General features: G+C 41.5%; 1 protein-coding gene across 1 annotated transcript; it reads left to right on the top strand.

Annotated features, from left to right (window-relative positions):
* Window positions 1-107: 107 nt before the first annotated feature.
* Window positions 108-26,229, top strand: SPI1 (Spi-1 proto-oncogene). The gene is made up of 5 exons (XM_068161573.1): window positions 108-451; window positions 7,166-7,259; window positions 19,554-19,741; window positions 23,108-23,264; window positions 24,431-26,229. The coding sequence occupies exons 1-5, from the start codon at window positions 407-409 to the stop codon at window positions 24,745-24,747; spliced, it is 801 nt and encodes a 266-aa protein (XP_068017674.1). The 5' UTR covers window positions 108-406; the 3' UTR covers window positions 24,748-26,229.
* Window positions 26,230-26,531: the final 302 nt, after the last annotated feature.

Here is a 26,531-nt window from a genome sequence, read left to right as displayed (position 1 = left end):
GCCCGGGGCAGACTTCCTGCTACAGCGCCACAGCTCCCTGAAATGAGATTTATGCAAACTGGCTAAAAGCTGTGATGTCACAGCGCACTAATAGACCCAAGGGCTATCTCCTTTCTGCAGACATACGATAAAATCAGGAACTTCACATACAACTCGGGAAGAAGTTCACCTCAGAACCTATTAGGGCAAACTATGAAAACTTGTTAGGGTCCTTCTCCTGTCCTGAGATCCATCACTGCAAAGGGACATCACAGAGTCCAAGGATCTCACTTTTTTTTTCTTTCTTTCTTTTCTTTTTTTTTCTTTTCTAAATATTTTTTCCTTTTTTAATGTGATTTTTTTAAAAATCAGATATTCTGGATGTTTGAAAACTGAATTAAGAAAAATTCACTCAGAAGTTGGCTGAATGTTGCAAGCTTGCAAAATGGAAGGATTTCCCCTCATTCCCCCTGTAAGTATATGGAGTTTATTTCTAATATGGATCATTGGGCTAAGCAGCAGAAGGGAAAGTAAACCAGCTTTTATTATTTGAGAATATCTGTTTTGGACTGTATTTGCTATGCCAGGAAGTTGGGCTTAGGCCAATATATAAAGCTAGTGACAACAATGCAATGAATGGGAAATTAACATTTCCTCCCTAAACCTGCATGTGATATTGATCTCCATTTGCTTTCACAGATTAAACACATGACATTTTCGTACAAAATGTGTATAGCAAGCCAGTAAATGTTTTTCTTCAGTGCTGGCTTTGTGATATAAGGCCAAGTCTTCTTCAGGTTGTAATTCTTAATCATCTGGAGTGTCTGACATAATTTATGTATTTAACGATCCACCAGTCTGTGCGAGAAGAGTTGCTGAATGCTGCTTTTACATAGTGCACATTTTAGGACTCTCTGCTCTCTGCAATGACAGCACTTTAGTTTCTAACTTCAGCTTCTCTTGAACAGAATTAGCTTGAATACACTTGCCATGAAAAATCAAATGGTGAACAAGAAGAAAAGAACTATAGCACTTAATTGTGTCTTTCAGTGCTTTGTCTGTGATACATATTCTTCTCTATGCTTATGAGGCTATTTCCATATTTTTGTTAACTGAAGCATTGTTACACTGCTGTAATCTGTCATATGATGAGTTCAGAAATTATTACTTCTGCAGAACATAATGCCACTAATCTGTTGTTCAGAAGCAAACCTTAATGGAAATCTTGAACCAGAACATGTAAAAGAGGCCCTAACTAGATTTTATCAAGTTTGCAGAAGCTGGAGAAATGTTAGATAAGATGTTTTACTTGGCTTTTTCTGCAGTAGATAAATTACAGCAATTATTTTAAGACAATACAGATCCAACAATCCTTTTAAGAAAACTTCTATCAAGTCTTCTTTTTGTCTTGTCCCATCTAACAAAGGCTAAAGATACGTTTGCTTATCATCTACCCAGAAAGATGGCCCTTTGTGCTCTTTTCATGTTTGGCGTACAGACTGACTGAAAAAAATAGGTTTTATTCTAGCAGCTCATCATTAGTGTCCCTGAAATTCCTGATCTACCCAAAGGGTAAGAAGACTCTAAAAAATCTTTTTCCTTTTTCTTAAATACACTGCAATTGGATCTGCCATAAATGTGTCAGGCAGGAATATGAAAAGAAACTGAGAGAATGAAAAAAGAACACGGGGATTTCTCAGCCTTACTTGTTGGCCTTACAAAAGAAATTTAAAAAATGAAAGAAATCTAAACTTTGTCCTCAACTACTGGAGATACCACGACAACAATAATTTGGAGTTTTCTGGACTCCTTTTCCCCAGTATTGAATTCCAGTGCATACCTTGAATAAAGAGAGTGAAAATCCAGCACAGTCTGGCCCATATTCTGATTCATGTCATGGTAAATATTCTGCCTGAACTCTGTCATGGTAAATATTCTGTCTGAACTCTGTTCACTTGAATGATATAACAGGCAGTGAAAATACAATTACAACTTTTTAGGGTGTTAGTGATAGGACTAGGGGGAATGGATCCAAGCTGCAAGAGGGCAGACTTAGATTAGATGTTAGGAAAAAGTTCTTCACCATAAGGGTGGTGAGACACTAGAACAGGATGCCCAGGGAGGTGATGGAAACCCCATCCCTGGAAGTTTTTAAGGCCAGGCTGGATGTGGCTCTGGGCAATCTAATCTAGTGGAAAGTGTCCCTGTTCATGGCAGGGGGGTTAGAACTAGATGATCCTTGAAGTCCCTTCCAACCCTGACAATTTTATGATTCTAACTTGCCAGAGCATTTGATGGGGCAATTCAGATTTTATTTTGAGATTAAAAAGTCCTAAAATGAAAAATTCTGTGCTTTGTACTTTCAAATTTAAGTGCACTCTGAGTACCGCCCATTAGAGGCCAGACATAGCATCGTTAGAAATGTCTGTGCCTCCTGGGACTCTTTCAGAGGGGAGACATCAGCCTGATTCTAGACAGGGGTTTCTGTGAAGCAATACTTCCCTACTCTGACCCTCCCTTTTCATCTGAGGGTGGGTCAGTAACTGCCTTCCTCTTCACTGCCCCAGGAGAGTCTTACCCCTCGTTTAGAAAATGCTGCTCTCATGGTTTAGGAGTACTCAACTTTCTCTAAAGAGTAGGAATTTTGCATGGAAAAGTTCTGCAAACTGGGTTCATGTATTTCAGTGCATGATAGAATCATGCGCTGCAGGTGAAAAATTCCTAAGTCCAACATCTCTGCCTAAAGAGGACCCTAGTTATATGTGAATCCCTAAGTAGTGGCCTGTAGAAATCACAGCTTTGAACAGAGGTGCATTTGAGCAAGAGCAAAAGTGCCTCACTGTAGCACCCTTGTTCCACAGAACTACATTGCCAGCATGGTCCAGTAAGGCTAGCCTAGTGGGCAGTCACACTGATATTTTTTACTCATCTTTTCTAAAACAGTTATACTGTAATTTTTTTCCAAGGAAATATGGTTTATCTTGGCCTTAAAACTTGTCTCAGCAACATACCATTGGAAACTGTGTGGAGTAATTCCGAATCACATGCCAGTGAATGGTTATGTCAGGATAACAAGATCAGCATTTAGTGAATTTACAATCACCTGGAATCATCTGACAAAGTCTTGGTGAACAACAAGATTGTTCAGATTGCTATTCAGTTGAGACCTCTGTATTTCTCTCACCATATGCCAACCAAGGTTTCTCCATTAGTCTTATGGCTTTCCCACTGGCTTTCAGGGCAAAGAAGGACGATGGAGGCAACTTTCCATTTATCAAAGTCTGTGACAGATAAAGTATTGTTTGTTGACCTCCTGCTTGAGGTTGGAATAGGGGTTTAGATAGTATACTGCACCTCACGGCATGCAGGAAAGGAGATACGGACTTCAGACCACAGCTATGAGTTACTAACAAAGCTTTCTGTCACTCTTTTACACAAAAACAATTAATAGAACAAATGGTCATTGATGTCTGTTAAATATTAAATTGTAACATAAGCTCTTCTTCACTTTTTGTCAGTAGAAACAGAACAGTTCAGTGTCATGGAAGTACTGTATTAGCAAGTAATATGACAAAATGAGTGTGTGGGTGGGGAGGTTGCAGAGAAGAGCCAGGCAAGTAGGTAAAGATTGGTACAAGAGGCAACAGCAGCACATAGTGAAAACTCTTCTCTCTTAACCAGATAAATAGCTTTTAATAAAACTTAAAATCCCCTACAGATTAAATCAGGTTCTTGGTAATACTTTCTCTAACAAATATTATCCCATGGGATAAAGGTAATCAGAGAGAACCTATGCTGTACTGTCCCCTTTGACTATTATTTAAGTTTATGATTTAAGTTTATGACTTATAAATACTTAACATATATCTTCCTATATTAGTTACTGTACCCTTGAAGATCTGGGACCACAGTGGAAAGTGTTGCCAATGTAAGCCCTTTGTGGAGATGGATTGGCCTAGGTTGCATAAGTTAGCAAGGATACACACATACGTATTTTATCACAGGGGTCACTAAGCAGAAAACAAATCCAAGGAAGAAAATTCCCACAATCCATAATGTATAGGTTTTCAGTCCTTAACTTTCAAAACAGGTTATGTAAAAAAACCAGTGACCTGTGTCAAAGCAGACCGTTTTTCAGATGTTGAGCATCTGCAACTCTCTGTGCAGTCAGATAGATCTGTAAATATTAAGGGAATATTTTTTTAAGAGTCTACTCAACACACCTTCTTTTAGCTCTGAACATTGAATACACACCTGAATTTGTAAACCCAGCTTTTGAAAGGTAGAAATGCCTCCTTATCTCTGAGACTGTGAGACGCTGTTGCTTGTGTTACAGTACATCGGTCTGAAATCAGAGGTGGTGTTTGAAAGTCTTGGGGAAGAAAAGACGAGGGAAGAAGAGGGAAGAATACAACTAGGAATAGTCAAATATTCCTTACCACGACTAAAATATGTATTGCTTTTCTACTTTTTGACTATTGTTTCATCTTCTGCCAAACTGTATTTCTGTAAAGATGAGTGGCTGAGCTTTTGTTGTACCAGTAGAAAAGATTACATAGCAAATTGATCTTAGATTGACAGCATGCTGATTGCTTTGGAAATTTGTATACTTTTGGCTTTTGCCAAAAATGGATATGGTAAATTTTTATCATTTCAGTCAATTTCTGGTGTTTTCATTGAAGGGAAACAAAGATTTTTTTTCTTTCAAACTATAAACATTTGTATGATTTGTAAAACTTCCATTCCTCCCAACTAGTATGATGTGCATTTTGCATTTGGATACCAGGGTCTCTCACAGAATACGAGTTTCCTTTGAGTTTCCTTTGAGTTATGACAAAATAAGAATTCTGAATATGAAGGCAAAACCCTCATACATTCTTCAGGTTGATGTGATTTAATAGGGAGCATGTATTTATGGAAAGGAAATGGGGGAGCAGGGCAAATCAATTTGCAAAGATAATGAAAAGTAGAAATTCCATTCAGAACATTATCCTGAAGAAAGCAAAACAAAGTCTCATTACCTTTTCTGATCAGAGATCAGAGTACACCGCAGGTCTAAAGAACAGAGAATGAGTGAATGCATATAACCAGTCATGGTTAGAGACAACACAAAGAAAATACGCATAAGAAAACCAGAAGCATAAGAGAGAAGCCATGATTTACTGTGTCCTTTGACCACTCCTCTGAAATCTGGAAAATAGGTTATAATTTCCATGAAATATCTGTGTAGATGAAAGGCAATTCTAGGGAACTGATTTGAAAAGAGAGACTGCACCTACATTTCTGGAGACCAGAAATAAGAGAGATCCCTTCATTGGCATCCCTGCTATGGATACTATTAAGCAATGATTTGCTTCTTTTGCTTAGTCTTTCCCTTAGATTGTCTTTTTTTGTAGGTTATCATCTTCTCAAGAGATTCCCAAAGCAATTGGCCACCACCTCAGATTATAATGGGTTCTGACAGTTGATTTGTTCCTCAGGCTTTGACCAAGGATGTGGTGCCCAGTTAGTGTGCATTCTGGAAGTTATGATGGTTCAGGCAATCTTACCAGTGCATTTTAATATGATATGCTAAAGCAGAGTGCAGCAGCTGCTACTACGGATCTACCAAGGTCCAAAGTAATTCTAAAAGTATTTTCTATTCCTTTGTGTTCTGACTTCTTAATTCTCTATCAATAAGGCTCTCTTTGTCTTGATCCAATCTCTTCAATGCCATAATAGAAGTCACATCCCTAGAAAAGTACAATCTTTAAATCCCTGAATTCCAAGAGAATGAACTGGAAGAATTAAGAAATGTAGTATCAATGAGCAATAGTAACTAAGACCTAGTTTTCACCAGAAAGAAAAATTAATTCTTTTGCCAGCTGCCTATCTACCACCTCCATCTGGATTTTAATGGCAGCTCCTGCCTTCGGTTTCATATTCTCAAGTAATATACAGACCCATTTCTGGCATGCTATTACCATAGCCTAAGCCTACAAAATGCTGATGTTCCAGAGGTGAGACAGATTTAGGGAGGGAGATGAGAATTTGAGACATACAGATAGGCATATGAGCATACAAAGATATGAACATAAAAAATATGTCCCTCATGGAAGTTATGCTGTTTTAAGTATTTGTCCCCTGCTTTAAAAGGTGGTTAGGCTGAAGTCATTAATAGATGAAAAAGATTTCTATGAGTACTTACAATAAATAATTTTGTTTCACAAGGAGGTGTTTGAGCTTTACACTGCTGCTGACACCATAAGAATTTGTTCAGATAGGAAGAAAATATTCTAACAAACTTAACTGGACAAAAGTTTAGCAAAGCCCTGTGAAGGACTCTGCCCTGCTCTAAATCTTTGTTCTGACAAATAACAAAAGCAAACATTAAATGAATCAAAGTAATTGTGCAGACCTAACAGTAAACATGCGCCTTTATTGAAACAACATTAGACATTAAATAGTATTATCACTGGAGTACTAGGTGCGGGGAGAAGACAAGTGAGAAAGCTACCCTAAATCAGCTATATTAATAGCACAAAGAGGACTCTAATTCTATAGCTGAGCATCCAATAGGTCACAACTTAGTATCTGACCCACATTTGGACTTGCCAAGTCTTCTCTGTGGGTACCTATCAGCCTTGTGCAGCTGATCTGAACTGTTTGAACAACATTTGAAAATGTTTTTATGCCCTCTGTCAACATCATTACCCTCTTAGAAACTGCCACCATTTAGTGAGATCTCCTAGAAACACTCCGAATAACATGCTTAGGTAAGACAAGTTTCTGCCTTCTCTTTTGTGTACAAAAGGAATGATAATAATAATCATAACAAACCAAAAAATGTTTGTGGTTTTGAGGGCATCTTGGCTTGGGCCTGGTATCCAAGATAGCTCTATTAAGTAGTATCCACAAAGGGTTGGAGGGCAGTATAGCTTGTGTAATACCACAGGAAAAGTTCTGCTACCCAGACTGGTCTCAGGAGTTGGATTAATCATCTTTTTTAAATTATTCCCCCTCCCTGCAAATCAGGGTTTGGTGTCAAGTATTTTATCCCTGCTGATTCAGTAAGGGTTTGAAGCCTCCCCCTTCTTTCCCTAGGCAATCTAAAATGTCCTGGCATCTCACCTTCACTGACTATATGAATAATTTTGAAGGCATTTGTGTAAGCTTCCACTTCTAAAAATTCTTCTTCTTTTCACAGCCCTCTGAAGATATGGTACCCTATGAGTCAGACCTCTACCGACCGCCCCATGACTATTACCAATATCTCAACAGTGATGGAGAGAGTCATGGTGGTAAGTGAAAAAACACCTCCTGGGAGCACAAAATCTTATGGGATTCTGAAGGAAAGAGACCTTGGACATTCAGGAAGAGAACAAATATTTAATTGTGATCTGTAATGTATAGGAAGAGACTTAAGAATAAGAAAACAGTAATATTTTGTTCTGCTTAATGGCAGTGTTCCAAACAAGCAACTGCAACATGATTTCTCTGAAAGATGATTTTAGAAAGTACTGAATAATGCAAGGAGCCTCCAGGACATTCAGTGTATTGCCAGGAAGATGGGATCTCATAATATCTTTCTTCATTATCTTTGTTACACTTTTACTTTCCTCTGCAGATAAAAAGCACTATGCCTGTTTCAACACTCTTTTAAGGCACGGATTTGCAATACTGTATTTCTCATCTTGTGTTCACATCTCCAGTTCCTGTTTGACATACATCCTAAATGCCATACTTGTGCCTTCATTTAATTATGTTTCTTTGGTATTTGGCTTTTTCAGTGCCATCTATTTCTTTCTTTTGAGTTCTTTCTCATGCTACCACACCTAGCTTTAACTTTCACTCTTCCTCCAGTATACCAAAGTACTTCCTCTCTCTATGTAAAACTTCCTTGTAACTGTAGCTGCTTGTACATAAACCTAGCTCAATATAAAAATACTGTCTGATTATTTACTGCTTCAGTTTATGTATATGATTTCAAAGATTTGGTGTCTTTATATTTTCATGTCATATGGGCAGAGGGGTGAGTCTTGCTCTGTGAATGCGTCTGCTGTGCAATACAATGGTCCAGCAATACCACCCTGGAAATATCAGAGTCAATATTGACTCAAGAAGGAAAAGCACCGTTCTACTGTATCACTTGTGGCAGTCCCTCCAGATCCTGGAGTTTCCCTAAAAGACTCCCACTGATATATCAACTAGACCCATCACTGCTTAATTTAAGACATCTAACAGCTTCATGGCAGAGCACTACTTTATCTGTGGCAACAGAAGCTACCTTAAGCGACAACAAGTTACAGAATAGGACAGTTCTGAGCATTTGATTTAAAAAGATTCCTACCTATTTTTTTTCTCTACATTGCATTAAAGAAACACAATATTCTTAAAGCCTGGAGATAAAGAATTAATTCAGTTTTCGTAAGTTATGTCACAGCATCTGTCAAGTCACATTAATCAAACCCAGTGAATTCCACACGGAAATTCAGGTTTTTTACATTATAACCTGTATGTGTTTACACACCCATAAAATCAAGATAACGTTTATTATCTCAGAAGGCAATTGTGACAATTTAATAATAACTATAAAAGAAGCCAAGTAGGAAAAAGCCCTGGGAAATATTTTTTCCATCATTCAATCTAAGCTACCACAAGCAACAATATCCCTTTATCTTCCATAGTATTATCATCCCAGCTGGTTTACTGCCCATTCTACTGTTGGAGGGCTGTCCCTAAGGTACACTGCTCAGATCATTAACATGTTTTTACTCCCCCTAATCAATACAAAAACCACCTCCTAAGTCACCTATATGGGTTATGGCCTAAGTGGCACTTATACACCCGCTTTGAAGAGAAACTAGTCTCTTCCTAAACTTGTATTACACTTCTCCTAAAGACTGACACTAAGTGATTCTGGAAGAGGCAGCTTAAGCCTAGCCTGCACATTTCAATCAAATTGTTATTTATGAAAGCACCTGTAATGTAGTTGGATGTGTGTAAAAATCTCATATGCTCTATGCTTTCCCGAATTCTCACAGCCCAAAAGAACAACCAGCAATTAAAGAACACAAAGGGGAGAGAGACCCACAAATTATCACATTTTGCTACTTTCCTATAAATACTGACAAACCTAGCTTTGTCTTTCATTTTGTTAACATGACAGAAGCAGTGGGTCATGAGAAAAGCTGTGCAGAAGATCAGGAAAAGATCAAACTACTTCTAGAAACACGTACTAAGCATTCAGAACAATGTGGATAACTGGCAGGGAAAAAGAATAGATAAGGTACTGCAGTGATAGCAGTGAAGTGAAAGAGCAAAGAACATGATTAACAGGAAAAAGGAAGAAGTAAGAAAGACAGAATTGTGAGAGAGGAGTTCCACTTTGGGTACAGTGGGATCACTGGCAGTATATACAAAATAATACAAAGAAAAGCTACCAGATCAAGTACATAGAATAGAATAGAATAGAATAGAATAGAATAGAATAGAATAGAATAGAATAGAATAGAATAGAATAGAATAGACCAGGTTGGAAGAGACCTTCAAGATCATTGCATCCAACCTATCATCCAACACCACCTAATCAACTAACCCATGGCACCAAGCACTCTGTCAAGTCTCCTCCTGAACACCTCCAGTGATGGCGATTCCACCACCTCCCCAGGCAGTCCATTCCAATGGGCAATCACTCTCTCTGTGTAAAACTTCCTCCTGACCTCCAGCCTGAACTTCCCCTGGCGCAGCCTGAGACTGTGTCCTCTTGTTCTGAGGCTGGCTGCCTGGGAGAAGAGACCAACCTCTGCCTGTTTACAACCCCCCTTCAGGTAGTTGTAGAGAGCAATAAGGTCACCCCTGAGTCTCCTCCTCTCCAGGCTAAGCAGCCCCAGCTCCCTCAGCCTCTCCTCATAGGGCTTGTGTTCCAAACCCCTCACCAACTTCGTTGCCCTTCTCTGGACTCATTCCAGCAAGTCAACCTCCTTCCTAAACTGAGGGGCCCAGAACTGGACACAGGACTCAAGGTGTGGCCTAACCAGTGCAGTGTACAGGGGCACAATGACCTCCCTGCTCCTGCTGGCCACACTGTTCTTAATGCAGGCCAGGATGCCATCGGCCCTCCTGGCCTCCTGGGCACACTGCAGGCTCATGTTCAGCCTACCATCAACCAGTACCCCCAGGTCCCTCTCTGCCTGGCTGCTCTCCAGCCACTCTGACCCCAGCCTGTAGCTCTGCATGGGGTTGTTGTGGCCGATGTGCAGAACCCGGCACTTGGATGTGTTAAATCTCATGCCGTTGTATTCTGCCCATATACTGCAAGACAGAAAAACACCTCTGACTTTGCTGAGGGACTGCTAAAGATATAGGTCTTCCTCAAGTGTCACGACTACCTGTCCTTCACTGCTGGCAAATTAGCTCTGAGAAAGGGAGACGGCAAATACCTTAATCTGTAGGTCTGTGCTACATACATTACTGTCACTTTTCTAGAACATAATGCTGAAATCAACCCTTACATCATGGTTATGTCACTAGGCAGTAAAGTACACAGAATACTATATCATAAATGTAATATGTAGGGGATTGACAATAAGTGAATACTAAATTGAACAAGCAAAAACATACCATAAAATATCCATCACAGTATGTACCATTCTTATTTTTTTCGTAAACTGTAGTTTAACTGTTTGTAAATACTGTCATAAGTACAAAGACAGTCAGGCAGGACAGAAGGTACTTCAAGTAATCCTGTATTAGTCCATCACCACACCCTGAGTCTGTATGCTAGTAAGTCTGTAAATGTAATACAGCATATTTGGTAACACTAATGCAATCTTAGCCATTACAAAATTCCACTGCATCTTTGTTTCTAAGTTATTACTAAACAGTACTGGTTTAGTAAAAATCACTTTCTGTATGAAGCTGAATGCTGATCCTTGTTCACTTTGTTGCTAGCCTCAAGGAACTTAACTGGATTTCTTGATTCGGATTTTATTTTCAACCCAGCTCCTCAAGTAATATGATCATCTGAAAATGTCAGCTTGGATCTTTTTTTTTTTTTAGGATTTTAGCCTACATGAAAGTGGAGGAAAGTCCAAACATATGAACCTTAGTCTTAAATGCTATTTGGAAAACAGAACAAACTTAATTAAAAAATCTCCTCATTTCAAAGTCATTCTCGTGATTTGCTGGGGCCTGACTCACAGATTTTTGAACATTTGGCATAATTAAAATCATGAAGCTTGCAAAGTGAGAACTACTGAGATCCTACTGTAGTTGTAAAGATGACTGCTGTACTGCCTCGGAGCACAGCAGGCCACTCAACAGAGAGCAGTTCTGTAGGGAATGAAGACATTAATTTTCCAGTGGCCCTCAGTACTTATCTCTTTTCCTCTGTGTTTTTTATCTTGGCTTGTTTTGTCAGATGAGCATGAGATGCAGGAACATCTAAGCTGTGCCATGTGGCACTGTGTAAGAAACCCTCTCCAAGTTCAGTTTGAAAATGTGTACAGCATAGAACAGAACCACTGAAAGACAGCAGCTCACACCTCACAAGCACAGCCATGTCAGCCCAGTCACCTCCTCAGGCAGAGTGCTGTGCTGACAGAGCAGTCATATTTCCGGTTCATCAGCTGGCTCATGGATTTCTGCATGGTTTGAACTGTGCAGTGCAGATTTACCCTGTTACTCCACTTCATAATAGATTCCTTTCCTGAGCCTATTTAATATTTTAACTGCCAGCTTTAAGACTATTCATATATTAAATCAGAAGCAAAGCAATTTCCATTGGTTAGAAGATGACAGAGAAAATTAAGTTCTGTTCTTTTACTTGGGGAGTGAGAATCTACCTACTTCCATGCTGGGTATTAACACAATGCCTTTGGGCCCACTGTTGCTTCCCAACAGGCTACCATCCTCCCTGCCGTTGGAGGGGGTTCAGAATTCACGACTGTCCTTCCTCTAACCTTTCACTACATACTGTGATACAAGACCAAAACAAACATGATCTCCATGTCTCTATTAGACAGATTTTTTTTTTTCACATCCTCTTTCACTTCAGATGAAATTTTTCATAATGACTCCATTGTGCAGCTATAGTTTGGCTTTTAATTATGTTTCTTCACCCAAAGAAAAGACACTTTCCATTTCTGATTTTTTTTCTCTCTTAATTCCCTCCACCTTTATGTTTTTGAGTAAAGAACAGAATTGTTCTATATCTCTGACATAAAACTAACAAAGAGTTTAAATAGCTGCTGATAACTCTTTAACAACTGTAGACACAGATATTAAAATTTTTTAATATATATTTTCATGTGCAGTAACTTAACCAGGAAGGTTACCTGCGGAGGGGTTTGAGAAGACAGAATTTGGAATTTCTCTTTTAATGTAACTAAGAAAATACTGCTTTACCTGAGCACACTGTGAAATTATAGATAGTTTAGAAAAAAATAAGGACTTTCTGTCTCAACTTGAATATTTCCATATAAAATTGCGCTGAACTGATTTTTGACAGATTTATTTTGTAATGTATTACTATTATGTGGTCACTATAGGCCTCTAAATGCTGTGCTATTAGAATAGAATAGAATAGAATAAACCAGGTTGGAAGAGACCTTCAAGATCATCACGTCCAACTTATCATCCAACACCACCTAATCAACTAACCCATGTAACCAAGCACCCTGTCAAGTCTCCTCCTGAACACCTCCAGTGACGGCGACTCCACCACCTCCCCAGGCAGCCCATTCCAATGGGCAATCACTCTCTCTGTGTAAAACTTCCTCCTGACCTCCAGCCTGAACTTCACCTGGCACAGCCTGAGACTGTGTCCTCTTGTTCTGGTGCTGGCTGCCTGGGAGAAGAGACCAACCTCTGCCTGTTTACAACCCCCCTTCAGGTAGTTGTAGAGAGCAATAAGGTCACCCCTGAGTCTCCTCCTCTCCAGGCTAAGCAGCCCCAGCTCCCTCAGCCTCTCCTCATAGGGCTTGTGTTCCAAGCCCCTCACTAACTTCGTTGCCCTTCTCTGGTCTCGTTCCAGCAAGTCAACATCCTTCCTAAACTGAGGGGCCCAGAACTGGACGCAGTACTCGAGGTGTGGCCTAACCAGTGCAGTGTACAGGGGCAGAATGACCTCCCTGCTCCTGCTGGCCACACTGTTCTTAATGAAGGCCAGGATGCCATTGGCCCTCTTGGCTGCCTGGGCACACTGCAGGCTCATGTTCAGCCTACCATCAACCAGCACCCCCAGGTCCCTCTCTGCCTGGCTGCTCTCCAGCCACTCTGACCCCAGCCTGTAGCTCTGCATGGGGTTGTTGTGGCCAATGTGCAGAACCCGGCACTTGGATGCGTTAAATCTCATGCCGTTGGACTCTGCCCATCTGTCCAGCCTGTCGAGGTCTCTCTGCAGAGCCTCTCTACCCTCTAGCAGATCAACTCCTGTCCCCAGCTTGGTGTCATCAGCAAATTTACTGATGATAGACTCAATGCCCTCATCCAGATCATCAATAAAGATGTCAAAGAGGATGGGGCCCAGCACTGATCCCTGGGGGCCTCCACTGCTGACTGGCCGCCAGCTGGATGTGACACCATTCACCACCATTAGTACCATTCTATCCAAGTGTTTTTGCAGCATCACCTAATTCCATACAAAAGGGAATTTAGTAAGGACTAGGCTAAATGTTACATAGTGATTAACAGCAATATGTACAAATAGTGTTCCATAGAGTAATTTATTTGCCAGGAAGGAGCATGAAACAACAGTTCTGGTATTAGCAGTAATCTTGTCATAGGCACCAAAAAACCCAAAAGTTATCTTGAAACATGAAAATATGACTGCTGACAAACAAATATATTTAAGAAGAATCAGAAGTAGACCACTCAGAGCATGCACAAATACTCATGGATATACATTTTGGAAGCATACTGTGTTCTCTCTTGAAGCACCATAATTACTACTAGTATGACATTGCACAGCTGAAGATCAGCTGTTGACAACCTCAGAGGCTTCTGCCTTGACTTTGTCATCCTCACAGTTATGCATTGATCCCATTTGCTTTAGATTATCAAAGATACAAGGTCTTTGACCATATACACTGCCATCTGACAGAGGACTTTCTGCACAAGGAACAGAACCAGATGATTCTATGGAACAAGACTATACACTACTCCTGCAATTTATTACATAGGCTGCCTATGGTATATGGAGTCTCAACAGCCATCTCTACTTAGAGAAATCTGCAGTAATTTAACCCAGAAAAATGCATGAGTTAGTGTGTGGTAGTTTTAGGCTGTACCTTTAAAATTTTCCACAGATCTTGAACAGAAAGCAGTAAAATGTAAATAAATGACCATTGGGTGTAAAAAGGAAAATAATGATAGTTCTAAACAATCCTATTGGAGAGGCACCTACCATAAGAATTAGTTTGGAAAACAATCTACTTCTCTTCGCTTCTTCACTCTGGGACATAGTAACTTGCTTCTGTTTGACCTTGGCTGCATTGTTTTGGTGAAGTTCTAATGTCTCTCTGCTTTTTTTCTTGTTCCTTTGTGTCCAAGGGGGCAGGGAGGGGTAGGGAAAGAGCAGCTATTGACTCCCCTGGTTTTTAGCCTGGGGATTCTTTTGCTGTTTGTCAGTTGTAAACACCTGTAAATATTGTAAATACTGTATATTTTGTACATATTCATTGCACTTCATTGTAGATTGAGGTTTTGCTTGTAAATACAGCTTCATTTGCTTCCAACTGGGCTGGTCTAGCAATTTAATATTGGGGGGAATTTTCAACCCACAGTACAAATTAATTGGCACCTATCCAATGTGGGGCATTGCTCGATTGATTAATTGCTGCTCAGCTCAAGGAAGCCAAAACAAAGCTGTGGAACTCAGTGAAGGCAATGTTTGGGGGTGTTGGTTATTATTGCCTTGGTCTTGTTGATCATGCAAAATATGGCAACTTTTCAGTACATATTCCACCTGAGTTTCTGGAGTTTACAGTCCCCGTAACTGCAAGCTACTTAAGTGATTTGAATCCTACAATGGCTTGTCTTCTGTGCCTGAATTTGCTGGGTTTTGTTGCTACTTTAGGGTTGGCTTTGACTTTGTGGAGAGAAAAATGTAAAACTAGGCAGGTGTTTACCTTTTCCACAGGTAGTGGCAGGGAGCTAGGAGTTAACAAAGAAGCAGGTTCGGATCATAGTGGGGGAGGGGAAAGAAGACAGAAGTGGCGTGCAAAAAAGTGCATGGCCGCTATAGAATCACAGAATCAATAAGGTTGGAAAAGACCTCAGAGATCATCAAGTCCAACCTATCACCCAACACCTCATGGCTAACTGAACCATGGCTTTGAGTGCCACATCCAATCCTCTCTTCATCCCCTCTCCCCCAGAGACAGTGATTCCACCACCTCCCTGGGCAGCACATTCCAATGGCCAATTGCTCTTTCTGGGAAGAACTTTCTCTTCACCTCAAGCTTAAATTTCCCCCTCTTGTTCTGGTGCTGGTTGCCTAGGAGAAGAGACCAACCCCCCCCTGTCTACAACCTCCCTTCAGGTAGTTGTAGAGAGCAATAAAGTCTCTCTTGAGCCTCCTCATCTCCAGGCTAGACAATCCCAGCTCCCTCAGCCTCTCCTCATAGAGCTTGTGCTCAAGACCTCTCCCCAGCCTTGTTACCCTTCTCTGGACATGTTCAAGTGTCTCAATATCCTTCTTAAATTGAGGGGCCCAGAACTGGACACAGGACTCAAGGTGTGGCCTAACCAGTGCTGAGTATAGGGGCAGAATGACCTCTCTATTCCTGCTGGCCACACTATTTCTGATGCAAGCCAGGATGCCATTGGCCTTCTTGGCCACCTGGGCACACTGCTGGCTCCTGTTCAGCCAGCTGTCAACCAGTACCCCCAGGTCCCTTTCTGCCTGGCTGCTCTCCAACCACGCTGTCCCCAGCTTGTAGCAATGGGAAAGAGAAGCCCCAGGCCCTACGTTTCTCACTGATCCAGAAATATGGAATAAAGAGGTGATATGGGTACCTCTGGCGCATACTCCACAACAGCAAAATAAACCCCCAGTGACACAGGCAGGGACAAATCACAGCTGCTCTGGCAAAAGGCCAGTGAAGGGGGGTGAGGCATTAGCTCAGGCGGCAGCAGTGTGGAGCCCCTCTGTGCCAGCAGCCCCTGTGCCAGTGGTGGCAGCAGCAGTGAGCACTGGCATGAATAACTATCCATACGGTAAAATTGCGCTGTGAAGAACTGTGCTGTGTTAATTGCAATTCAGAGAAGGTATACTATGAAAGGATGCTGGGAGACTCCCCACTACCAAAAGTAAAGTCAGTGGTACTGGTGGTGGTTTTGCCAGCAGCCCCTGCCCAAGCAGCAGCAATGACAATGCTTCATAGGCGGCAGCCATTACTGAGGCAAAGAGACTTCTGCCCACTTCCCTGCAGCTGGAACAGAAGCATGTCCAACAACAGCAGCAGGGTCCCAAAAAGCGCCCGGTGATGCTATTTCTGTGCAAGCCCCTTTGCTTCTGCCGGTCCCAAGGTGAATTTCCAAGCAGCACCAGTAAAACTGGTTGCAATTCTGGAAAAGAAGCCTGAGGACAAGGATCCTTCTGGTCAAGATCCAGACCCACCTCCAGATGAAAAGAAAAAGGATCCTTCTAATGAGAAAGAGAAAGTCTGTCAGATCTAGCTAACTCAGTAAAGCCACCAAGGAATGATGGAGATGCAAAACATGGTATGAGTCTAGTAGTTCAGGAACCAAGGGAGGTCCTTCTGAACTTGAGAAGATCATACACAAGACTTTAACAGGGAGTTCTAGGGGATCGCAGGATGATGAAGATGATGAGGATGATATACAGTCAGCTAATGCACCCAGGCAAGAAATTAGGCCTGTAAGAAAATATTATATGAGAGGAGGAACTGAACCCACAATAAGCCGGTTGAGAAGATGCTATGACACAGGTGCTCCTGCTTTAATGTTAGGTGACAAGTCTGCGGCTCAGCTGGGGACTCGGATTTCCAAGCAAACAAAAAAGTTTCAAGCTGAAAGTGCCCACAGTCTCCTACCAGGGCATGCAGCCTTAGCTGAGCTGTGGATTCAAAAATAACACTCTGCCATTCCCTGGGGTGGAGCAGATGTAAATATAAAAGTATGTGGGTACTTTGCAACTATAAAATCCACTTTTTCACCAGAGAAAACAGAATTTTTCTCTAGTACTACAACATGAAGAAGTGCTGCTGTGCACTGTAATTATAACTGTGGGCTATAAAATCCATACATATCCCACAGAAAGAGCTATAAACAAAGTAAAGAAATTACAAAGTAATGCAACAACTCCCTGGGTGCTTTTGCAAGCACCTTTCTAGCCCTTTCACAAGCAGTGACATGGTTAATCCATGAATTACAAAAGCAGGAATGCCAAAAAAGTAAGCACTGGTGTGGTAAATGGTTTGATTGAGCCTCCAAATAAATGTCTACAGGCATGTGTCATAAAGGCAGCTTAAAAGAGCTTACATCTTCTCAGGTAAGGCTGTGTTTGTTATGAGCGTATCAGTGAGTGCCCTCTAAAGGAAGCCACATTCAAAGTTACTATCCCAGATTTCAAACCCTCTGTGAGATTAGACCTAATTGTTAGACACGTAAGTGAGGAAGGATAAGGAGACAGAAGCTGAGAGAAAGAACAAAGCTGGAATTTAAGAAGAAATACTAAGAGCACATTGGTATCCAGATAATGTCACATACAATATCATCATATTGTAGAATGAGGCAACTGTTCCTCTGTAAATTCAGTAGAACTGGAACAACGTGTTCAGTTCTGTCCATTGCATTGTCAGAAGGATGTCAACAGTGCGAGGGAGGTTGGAAAAGTGCACAAGTATGACTAGCGGGGTAAGTATACTGATTTATATGGCAAGACTGAGCTAAATACATGCAGCTGGGTGAAATGATAATTAGGAGTAGATTGTAAGGGTACAGGATAGCAACCTGCAAATAAATGAAGGGTAGGTTAGACATTATTTCTAATAATACAAGGGAAGAAAACTCAGAATAGTAAGATGCAAATTAGAGCTGTTACAATGAATAACATAGAAATTTCAGCTGTGCATAAAATGATGCATGAACAGTTAAACTATGGAACATTAGGTCCTAGCTCAGTCAGAGCAGAGGATGTGATGCTAACTTTGATTTTAAAAACAGAGTGCAACAAATATGTGCATAATTATATATGCAGCTGCTGTATCTAACAGATAAATAGAATTTCCAATGCTTCACACTTCCTCTAGCAGATTTTACATTTTGAGCAGCAAAATATAAGAGTCTAAATATTTTGAAGGCTACTCTTGAACTAAAAACCCCAGAAATATAAAATGGAGAATGATATGGAATTTAATTTCAAAAGTGAGTAAATCAAGAAACAGGGTAATGGTTATCTGAGTATCTTTTTATGTTTTAGGGGGGGAAAAAATATGTATTATCACAGAAATTTCATACTGAAGAGATTAAAAAGGCTGAGAGACTTCATCAGAACTGAACCTCACTGTAAACAGTGTCCACCAGACTGCCACGACAGTTCATCCTTTTGTTCTGCTGCACTGCTACTGAAAAATGTGTCACATACAAACACACAATTGCAGGAGATACATAGCAAAGTGCTGTGCCTTTTCTGCAGGACTCCTGAAGTTCTGATAGCAGAGTAAAATGAAGACTGGAGATAATTGCAGCATAATCTGTAAATTTTCTCATCTCTTTATTTCCACACCATGGGGAAGAGTGTAATGAGAGAAGAGCAACAAAGTTGGTGAGGGGTTTGGAACACAAGCCCTATGAGGAGAGGCTGAAGGAGCTGGGGTTGCTCAGCCTGGAGAGGAGGAGACTCAGGGGTGACCTTATCACTCTCTACAACTACCTGAAGGGAGGTTGTAGACAGGCAGATGATGGTCTCTTCTCCCAGGCACCCAGTACCAGAACAAGAGGACACAGTCTCAGGCTGCACCAGAGGAGGTTCAGGTTGGATGTTAGGAAGAAGTTCTATACAGAGAGAGTGATTGCCCATTGGAATGGGCTGCCTGGGGAGGTGGTGGAGTCGCCGTCATTGAGGGTGTTCAGGAGGAGACTTGATGGGGTGCTTGGTGCCATGGGTTAGCTGTTTAGGTGGGTTGGATTGGTTGATGGGTTGGACACGATGATCTTGAAGGTCTCTTCCAACCTGGTTTGGTTTATTCTAACAAAGGTTTATTCTAATATAAGTAGAATTTGTGGTTTTGAGGATGAAAATGTAAAATTGTTACCATGTCTTCTTGAAAAAGGTGCCAGCATGAATGTCTTGCATCTTCTACTAGATTACCATTGAAATCCATCTTTCCATCTAAGAGCATTCCCCTGATAAAGGAGGCCTGAGTATTACTTTCCAGCCACAGGCATCTCTGAGATTAGGAAGAGACACTTCACACTCTACAGACTTACCAGGGACAGACAAGTTAACAGGGATGGTATTGTGAGGGCAGAAAGGACAATGACAGGAGTAGGAACCAAAGAAAGAGAGGTGAATGCCATGTTTCTTAATCTTGTAACAACAGACAACGTATTTTCATTTTCTTTAGATCATTACTGGGAATATCATCCACACCACACACACAATGAGTTTGAGACTTTTGGAGACAATCACTTCACAGAGCTGCAGAGTGTACAGCCTCCCCAGCTTCAGCAGCTGTACAGACACATGGAGATTGAACAAATGCATGTTTTGGATTCAACAATCCCAACCACACACATCGGCCTCAACCACCAGGTACAGTTACCAGCCTTTACTCAGTAGGTAGAATGGGAGTTAAGGGCAAGGAAAATAATGCATTAGGGATTCTATACTCTTATGTGAAAGAAACCACTGGAATGAATTAAACAGTTTCAAACTTTTGTTTAATTTGGAATGAAGACCAACTGGTCTGAAATCTGCAGAGGAACTGGACCTGAGAAGTTACTGACTGTCATAGCAAGGGTATCTATGACTACTGGGAAATATTCTGAGCCTCAAAGTACTAGGAAAGTACTTCAAGTATTTCCAAGCAACCCTGACAATTGTACATGACTTGTACAAGAAAAGATGACAAAGACAAGTCACTGGTAATTTTACCACAGGCTGAGGACAACCTACTTGTGTTTTCACCTGAAAGTAAATCAGTCATGAGCTAAACCACACTGCCTTATCTCAGATTGCTCAGATTTTTTACACGAAGCCTGTAAAAATACTCCATTGTGCAGTCACTGAAGTGCCAGGGAATTCTCACTGCAACAGAAATATAAGGGGTTCCATTGTACTGCACAGATACTAAGCAAACTGAGATCATACACAGTATTAAACAAAGAAGAAAAAAATATGGAGTGAGTAAGTTAATCATATCAAAAGGAAGCTAATTGACTGCAACCCCTAAAACTTCTCACCTACTCCTCAGGAAAAAAAAAAAAATCAGGAACAGAATATAAGGTGTAGATACAAACACAGAATTAGGAACAGAAAGTTACAAATAGTTTTAAAAAATGCTTCATGGAACAGAAGTCTGTGGGAAGCTTCAAGTTGTTTCGGTTGCTCACTGCAACTGCTCATACATAATGACCAACTGCTACCTCCAACCAAAGGCAAAGAATACAAACTACCCCCTCTATGGATGTCTTTGGAAGCACCACCAAACACAATAGATGGTGCTTCTGCTTCTCCCACTTTGCATCTTTTTCAGGGCAAAAGGCAGAGAATTAATTTTGTTGCAACTTTTGATCAAGAGCACTGTGGTCTCTCTCTCCCCTACCCCATAATAAGCTGCAGAAGGTATTAGTAGGTATAATTCATCACTACCCTCCTCCCTTTGGCTTTTTACTTTAGCCTAAAGTAGCTCACGTAAGTGGTACTTGCCATCCTCTGAGGTCCAGACTTCGGTGTGTCTCAGGCACAGTCCTTGGCAACATAGTATTATTCAAAGCATTTTCAAAGAAACAGAAGTAGGAAGCAAGCTTTAATCCTCCACTGAATTTGCCAGCTACTAACTGCACCCATGCTTGCTGTGCAACATAAGAGTCACAATTTACAAATAAAGAAAGAATATGCAAAAATATTTACCCATTTTTCTATTGATATCGTATGATTTTGTGAAATTAAATTTGAGGCTAGGGCTGTTCTGGACAAGATTTCTTTTTAAAGTTTTGCTAGCCTGCCAACAGGTCATCTCACAAAAACTAAGGAAAAAAAGTAGTCATTTTGAAGGGAGAAAAGACAGGAAGACTCTGAAGAGTGTTATAAAGAGGGAAAAATCCCAAATGGATGCCACAGACCCTGGGACATCAGAATATGGAAAGTAGCTAGTAGTTTCTTGGGCTTTTTCTCTCCAGAACTGAATTATCAACCTGCCACTTTCAAACACATTAGCAGGCTCCCTGTGTAACTTAACTATATGACTCTCTGTGGTACCAAGTTCAGGTGCAAAGTAAGTGTAAGCAAAAACACAGCAGATAGGGAAAGTGAGGGCAGTGTGGGGGAAGCTTACTCAGCTCCCCAGGTTTGCAAGAGACACCTTCATTCACAGCACTCTCCCACTGTCCCACTCCAGTCCCAGAGGAGTGGTTTCCTTACTCCCACATACCCCTCAATGCACTCCAGGTTTCCACAAGCATTTTCCTCTGAAGAGGTACAGGTCTCTCGTTCCCCTCTCCTGTAAGACATTGTCCCACCTTCTCATTCCCCTTCCCCCACAGCAGTCTCTCCCTTCCTTCCTACCCCTGTTTCCGTGGCTTTCTTAACTGTAAAAAGCTAAAGGTGACTCTGTGGTGAGGGTTGAAGTTTCTCTGGTGGGGATCTGGCAGGAAGCTTACACACACTCTTACCCAATCCTGGTCTTCCTGCCAGATCGGCTCCAGCCAATCTGCCAACTCATTAACCGTCAGCTGCTGCACCCCAAACCCAGCCCTTTGCACGCTCCTTATTGGGACATTCTGAGCTGGTGCAAAACTCATCTGAAAAGATCAACACAGGGTGGATTGTGTGACTCATGAAGTGAACACCCACTCCCCACTTCAGTGCTTAAGGTCCCCTAGGAAGGGAATCAGATCAGGCTCAAGCTGACCTTTCACGGAGGAAACAGCAGCAATTGTAAAAGTTCACTTTCCAGGGTTATTGATCTAACCCATTTCATGACAAGCACATTCTACATGCTGCTGGGGTGGGGGGAATATGTAGGAATTGGGTTCTTACTCCCTGCCCCTCAGTCTGATCTGCTTCTCATTCTTAAACAAGAAGCTGTAATAATTCATGGCAACTCATCATGATTCCTAACAAATCTGACTGCAACTGGGAATTTACAAAGTTTATTCTGCACTGTTCCTAACAAGACCTCTATATAGGGGCAAGAGAATTCAGCACAAAAATTAGCTTGTTAGCTTTGCAGATGAGAAATCCCCATTAATGTGGAACTTTCAGACAGTCACTTTGGAAAAGATAATGTGAGCCAATATGATGTATTCTTTATCAGAGTGCTAAGGTTCTCCTCACAGGGGAAATTCAGGACAGGAAGCTGACAGAGCCATGTAACCCCATCTCCAGAGCTGGAAGCAGTCTGTAGGGATTCAGTGATGTCAGTAGGTCCTATGCCTAGGGAATGGTGAGGATAAAAGAACCAAAGCCAGACAAATTAACCCTGCTAGTAGGACAGAACTGTTCAGCTCTTTTGAACTTAAAAGAATAGTCCCAGAAGATCTGTGTTAAAAAAGTATGTTCCTCCAAAAGAAGTTTTACACTGTGGCTAGGCAGCATTCTTCATTAGGAAGAATGGTGCTTTTAGGGAGGTACGGGGGAAGAGGGGCAATATCATATGCATAGGATATTACATGGGAAAGTTCTGGCTTTCACAACCTTGCTGCTCCTTCCTTCTTGTAAAGATGTATCTTTGTACATCTTAAGAGTTGAATGTTAGCTCACAGTGTTTCTTCGTTGCATAGTATTTATTACAAATGTCAGCAACTAAATCACTCAGTATTACCCTAAAAACTCCCATATACCTCTTACTTTCTCCCTCCTCTTCTGGGTAACTCCCTTCGTGACATTTCCTTTTCTTATCTCCATGCCCTGCTGCCTGTCACTGCCTCCTTCCTCTACAACTCTTTTCTCCCAAAGGTGCCCTATTTGCCCCGGATGTGCCTACAGTACTCCTCTCCACCACAGCCCAGTTCTGATGAGGAGGACATAGAGAGGCAGAGCCCCCCATTGGAAGTATCAGATGGGGAGACTGATGGTGTGGACCCTGGACCTGGAATTATGCATGGAGAAACAGGTCAGTGAAGAAAATTTTCATCAAAAGATGGAAAAATCAAGGCAAGAACATCCCATGCAGAGCTACAGGCTGGGGTCGGAGTGGCTGGAGAGCTCCCAAACAGAGAGGGACCTGGGGGTGCTGATCGACAGCCACCTGAATATGAGCCAGCAGTGTGCCCAGGTGGCCAGGAGGGCCAATAGCATCCTGGCCTGCATTAGGAATAGTGTGGCCAGCAGGAGCAGGGAGGTCATTGCGCCCCTGTACTCTGCTTTGGTTAGGCCACACCTTGAGTCCTGTGTCCATTTCTGGGCCCCTCAATTTAAGAAGGACATCGAAACACTTGAACGTGTCCAGAGAAGGGCAACAAGGCTGGGGAGAGGCCTTGAACACAGCCCTGTGAGGAGAGACTGAGGGAGCTGGGATTGTTTAGCCTGGAGAAGAGGAGGCTCAGGGGTGACCTCATTGCCCTCTACAACTACCTGAAGGGTGGTTGTAGCCAGGAAGGGGTTGGCCTCTTCTCCCAGGCACCCAGCACCAGAACAAGGGGACACAGTCTCAAGCTGCGCCAGGGGAGGTTTAGACTCGAGGTGAGGAGGAAGTTCTTCACCGAGCGAGTCATTCGTCATTGGAACGGGTTGCCCAGGGAGGTGGTTGAGTCACTGTCCCTGGAGGCGTTCAAGGGGAGATTGGACGTGGCACTTGGTGCCATGGTCTAGTCATGGGGTCTGTGTTGATAGGTTGGACTTGATGATCCTCGAGGTCCTTTCCAACCTAAGTTATACTGTGATACTGTGATACTGTGAAAGGAATTCTTTTTTTAAATATTTGGCTGTTTGCTCAGTGTCTGAGAGTCAGGTTCTCTACAACCTGACCAAGTTAGCTTCAGATTAGCTTCAAATTAGTAATATTTTTTTCAGTTAGCTTCAAATTAGCAAATTAATTTCAAAACAAGGGTTTGGTCTTTGGAATTCCTTATTCTTGTGTTTTCTTCTTGGTACATCAATTCACATTATGTGCTCACAGCATAACACAGCCCATCGTTCTAAATCTTGCAAACTGAAGAAGTTAAGTGACTGAGAAACTAGGTGACACAGTTATATGGATTATATATGTTCTTCTGTTTCACCGGAAACTACAAACTACTATTCATGTTCAGCTGTCTTTCTTCTCTGACTCTCACACAGGCAGCAAGAAGAAAATACGTCTGTATCAGTTCCTTCTGGACCTTCTTCGCAGTGGAGACATGAAGGACAGCATCTGGTGGGTGGACAAGGAAAAAGGTACTTTCCAGTTCTCCTCCAAACACAAAGAAGCACTGGCACATCGCTGGGGCATCCAGAAAGGCAATCGCAAGAAAATGACCTACCAGAAGATGGCACGGGCGCTGAGAAACTACGGCAAGACAGGGGAGGTCAAAAAAGTCAAGAAGAAGCTGACCTACCAGTTTAGTGGAGAGGTGATGGGAAGAGGGGTCACTGATAGGAAGCATTATCCTCACTGAGGCCATGGGACCCTAAGCAAGAAAAATATTAAGACCTCCTGGCTGAATACCAGCAGAGGAGATGGACGCATCTTTCTCTTTGCTTCCTGTTTCCCCCTTCTCTGCCTTTAAATGGCCTTTACTGTCAGATGTTTCTGGTACGAATTCCCTTCAGCATCTGAGAATCCTAAACGTGACAGAATTCTTTGCTTCCATTCCACAAGCTGGACAGAGTTGGGAAATTTAAACAATGTACAAATATATTATTGTCAGGAAAGATTATTTTGATTGTATTGTAACTAAAGAATACAGCTGATGAAGTTTTGCCTTCAAAGGTAGTGCTGTGTCCTTCACAGTGACACTGCATTAGCTTACAGCTTTCATACTAGCATTAATACAGGCTCTGCCACAGCTCTCAAATCTAGAGAGAGAAGTTTGCAGGTCTTGGAATGATACTTCTTCTTTTAAATAGTAATAACCTGTACATATTTAATAAAATTTGATATCATGAAGTTCTGGTGTTTGCATAATAAACGATTACTTCACAAGCAGATCTTGCATGCATTCGGTTATGCAGATACAGCCCACGTGAACCCTGAACAAAAAGCACACTGGGTTATAGGGCCTTATCCATCTGTCACTGCTTTTTGTTTTTAGAAATATTGTCAGTGCTGTCAAACTAAGTAACAAAGACAACAGGTGAGCTACATGACTCTGAAAGAGACTACCATACGGATGTTAGTTTCAAAATACATACATCTGTATATTTGTCACTACTTTTTCCTGTGCAAATAAAGCCCTGACAGGTGAGTAATTTCTATTAACTTATACCTAGAATGGCATTGACAGCTCTACCTAGTTTAGAACCTAACAATTAACCATCTTCTTCTGTGGTTTCGCTCATTTTCCTGCTCCTGCTCTATCCCCTTGTGTGTTTATCCCCACAGTGATATCTTGACTTTAGTTCATGAACCTTTCTGGGATTGCTTAGCCTGGAGAGAAGGAGACTCAGGGGTGACCTTATTACTCTCTACAACTACCTGAAGGGAGGTTGTAGACAGGTGGATGATGGTCTCTTCTCCCAGGCAGCTGGTGTCAGAACAAGAGGACACAGACTCAGGCTGCATCAAGGGAGGTTTAGGTTGGATGTTAGGAAGAAGTTCTATACAGAGAGAGTGATTGCCCATTGGAATGGGCTGCCCGGGGAGGTGGTGGAGTCGCCGTCATTGGAGGTTTTCAGGAGGAGACTTGATGGGGTGCTTGGTGCCATGGGTTAGTTGTTTAGGTGGGTTGGATTGGTTGATGGGTTGGATGCGATGATCTTGAAGGTCTCTTCCAACCTGGTTTATTCTATTCTATTCTAAATAAGTTGTATTTGATCACATTTTTGTGGAATTCTAGTACCAAAGGTTTTCAAGCTTTTAACTGTGGATAATTAACTAATAACAACTGCATTGTATAGATTACACTCAAACTGCAAAATAAAAGATAATTAGACACCTAAGATACCACAGTGAAGTCCCCCAGTACTTGTAAAGTCATATAACAAAACCAAAGTCAGCCAACACTAAGAAAATTAGCATATTAACTTTTAACATTAATTAACATATCTCAACTATATTTAAGCACTGAGATATCAGGAAACATCATGACTCTTCCAAAAGACATAAGGTGAAATGAGATAGGTCTAGAATGAAAAGGTTTGTTCAATAATATTAAAATATGCCAAATGTGATAATTTGGAGGTCGCAACTAAGTAATGTAACTAAGGGACTCGAAGCTTTTCAGAGCTTGCTCCTTACTGA

Source organism: Melanerpes formicivorus, unplaced genomic scaffold (genome assembly GCF_026170545.1).
Source record: "Melanerpes formicivorus ecotype bairdi unplaced genomic scaffold, bMelFor1.0.p_v2 SCAF_58, whole genome shotgun sequence".
NCBI lineage: Eukaryota > Metazoa > Chordata > Aves > Piciformes > Picidae > Melanerpes > Melanerpes formicivorus.
This window is presented reverse-complemented; position numbering and strand designations above follow the sequence as displayed.

What these genes read in the sequence shown, in the direction of transcription:
- SPI1 (XM_068161573.1), top strand. Translation starts at nt 407, where the DNA reads ATGTTGCAAGCTTGCAAAATGGAAGGATTTCCCCTCATTCCCCCT. An exon ending in ACATCGGCCTCAACCACCAG is followed by an intron (nt 19,742 to 23,107) that starts GTACAGTTACCA and finishes TTTCTCCCAAAG; the next exon opens with GTGCCCTATTTGCCCCGGAT. An exon ending in AATTATGCATGGAGAAACAG is followed by an intron (nt 23,265 to 24,430) that starts GTCAGTGAAGAA and finishes ACTCTCACACAG; the next exon opens with GCAGCAAGAAGAAAATACGT.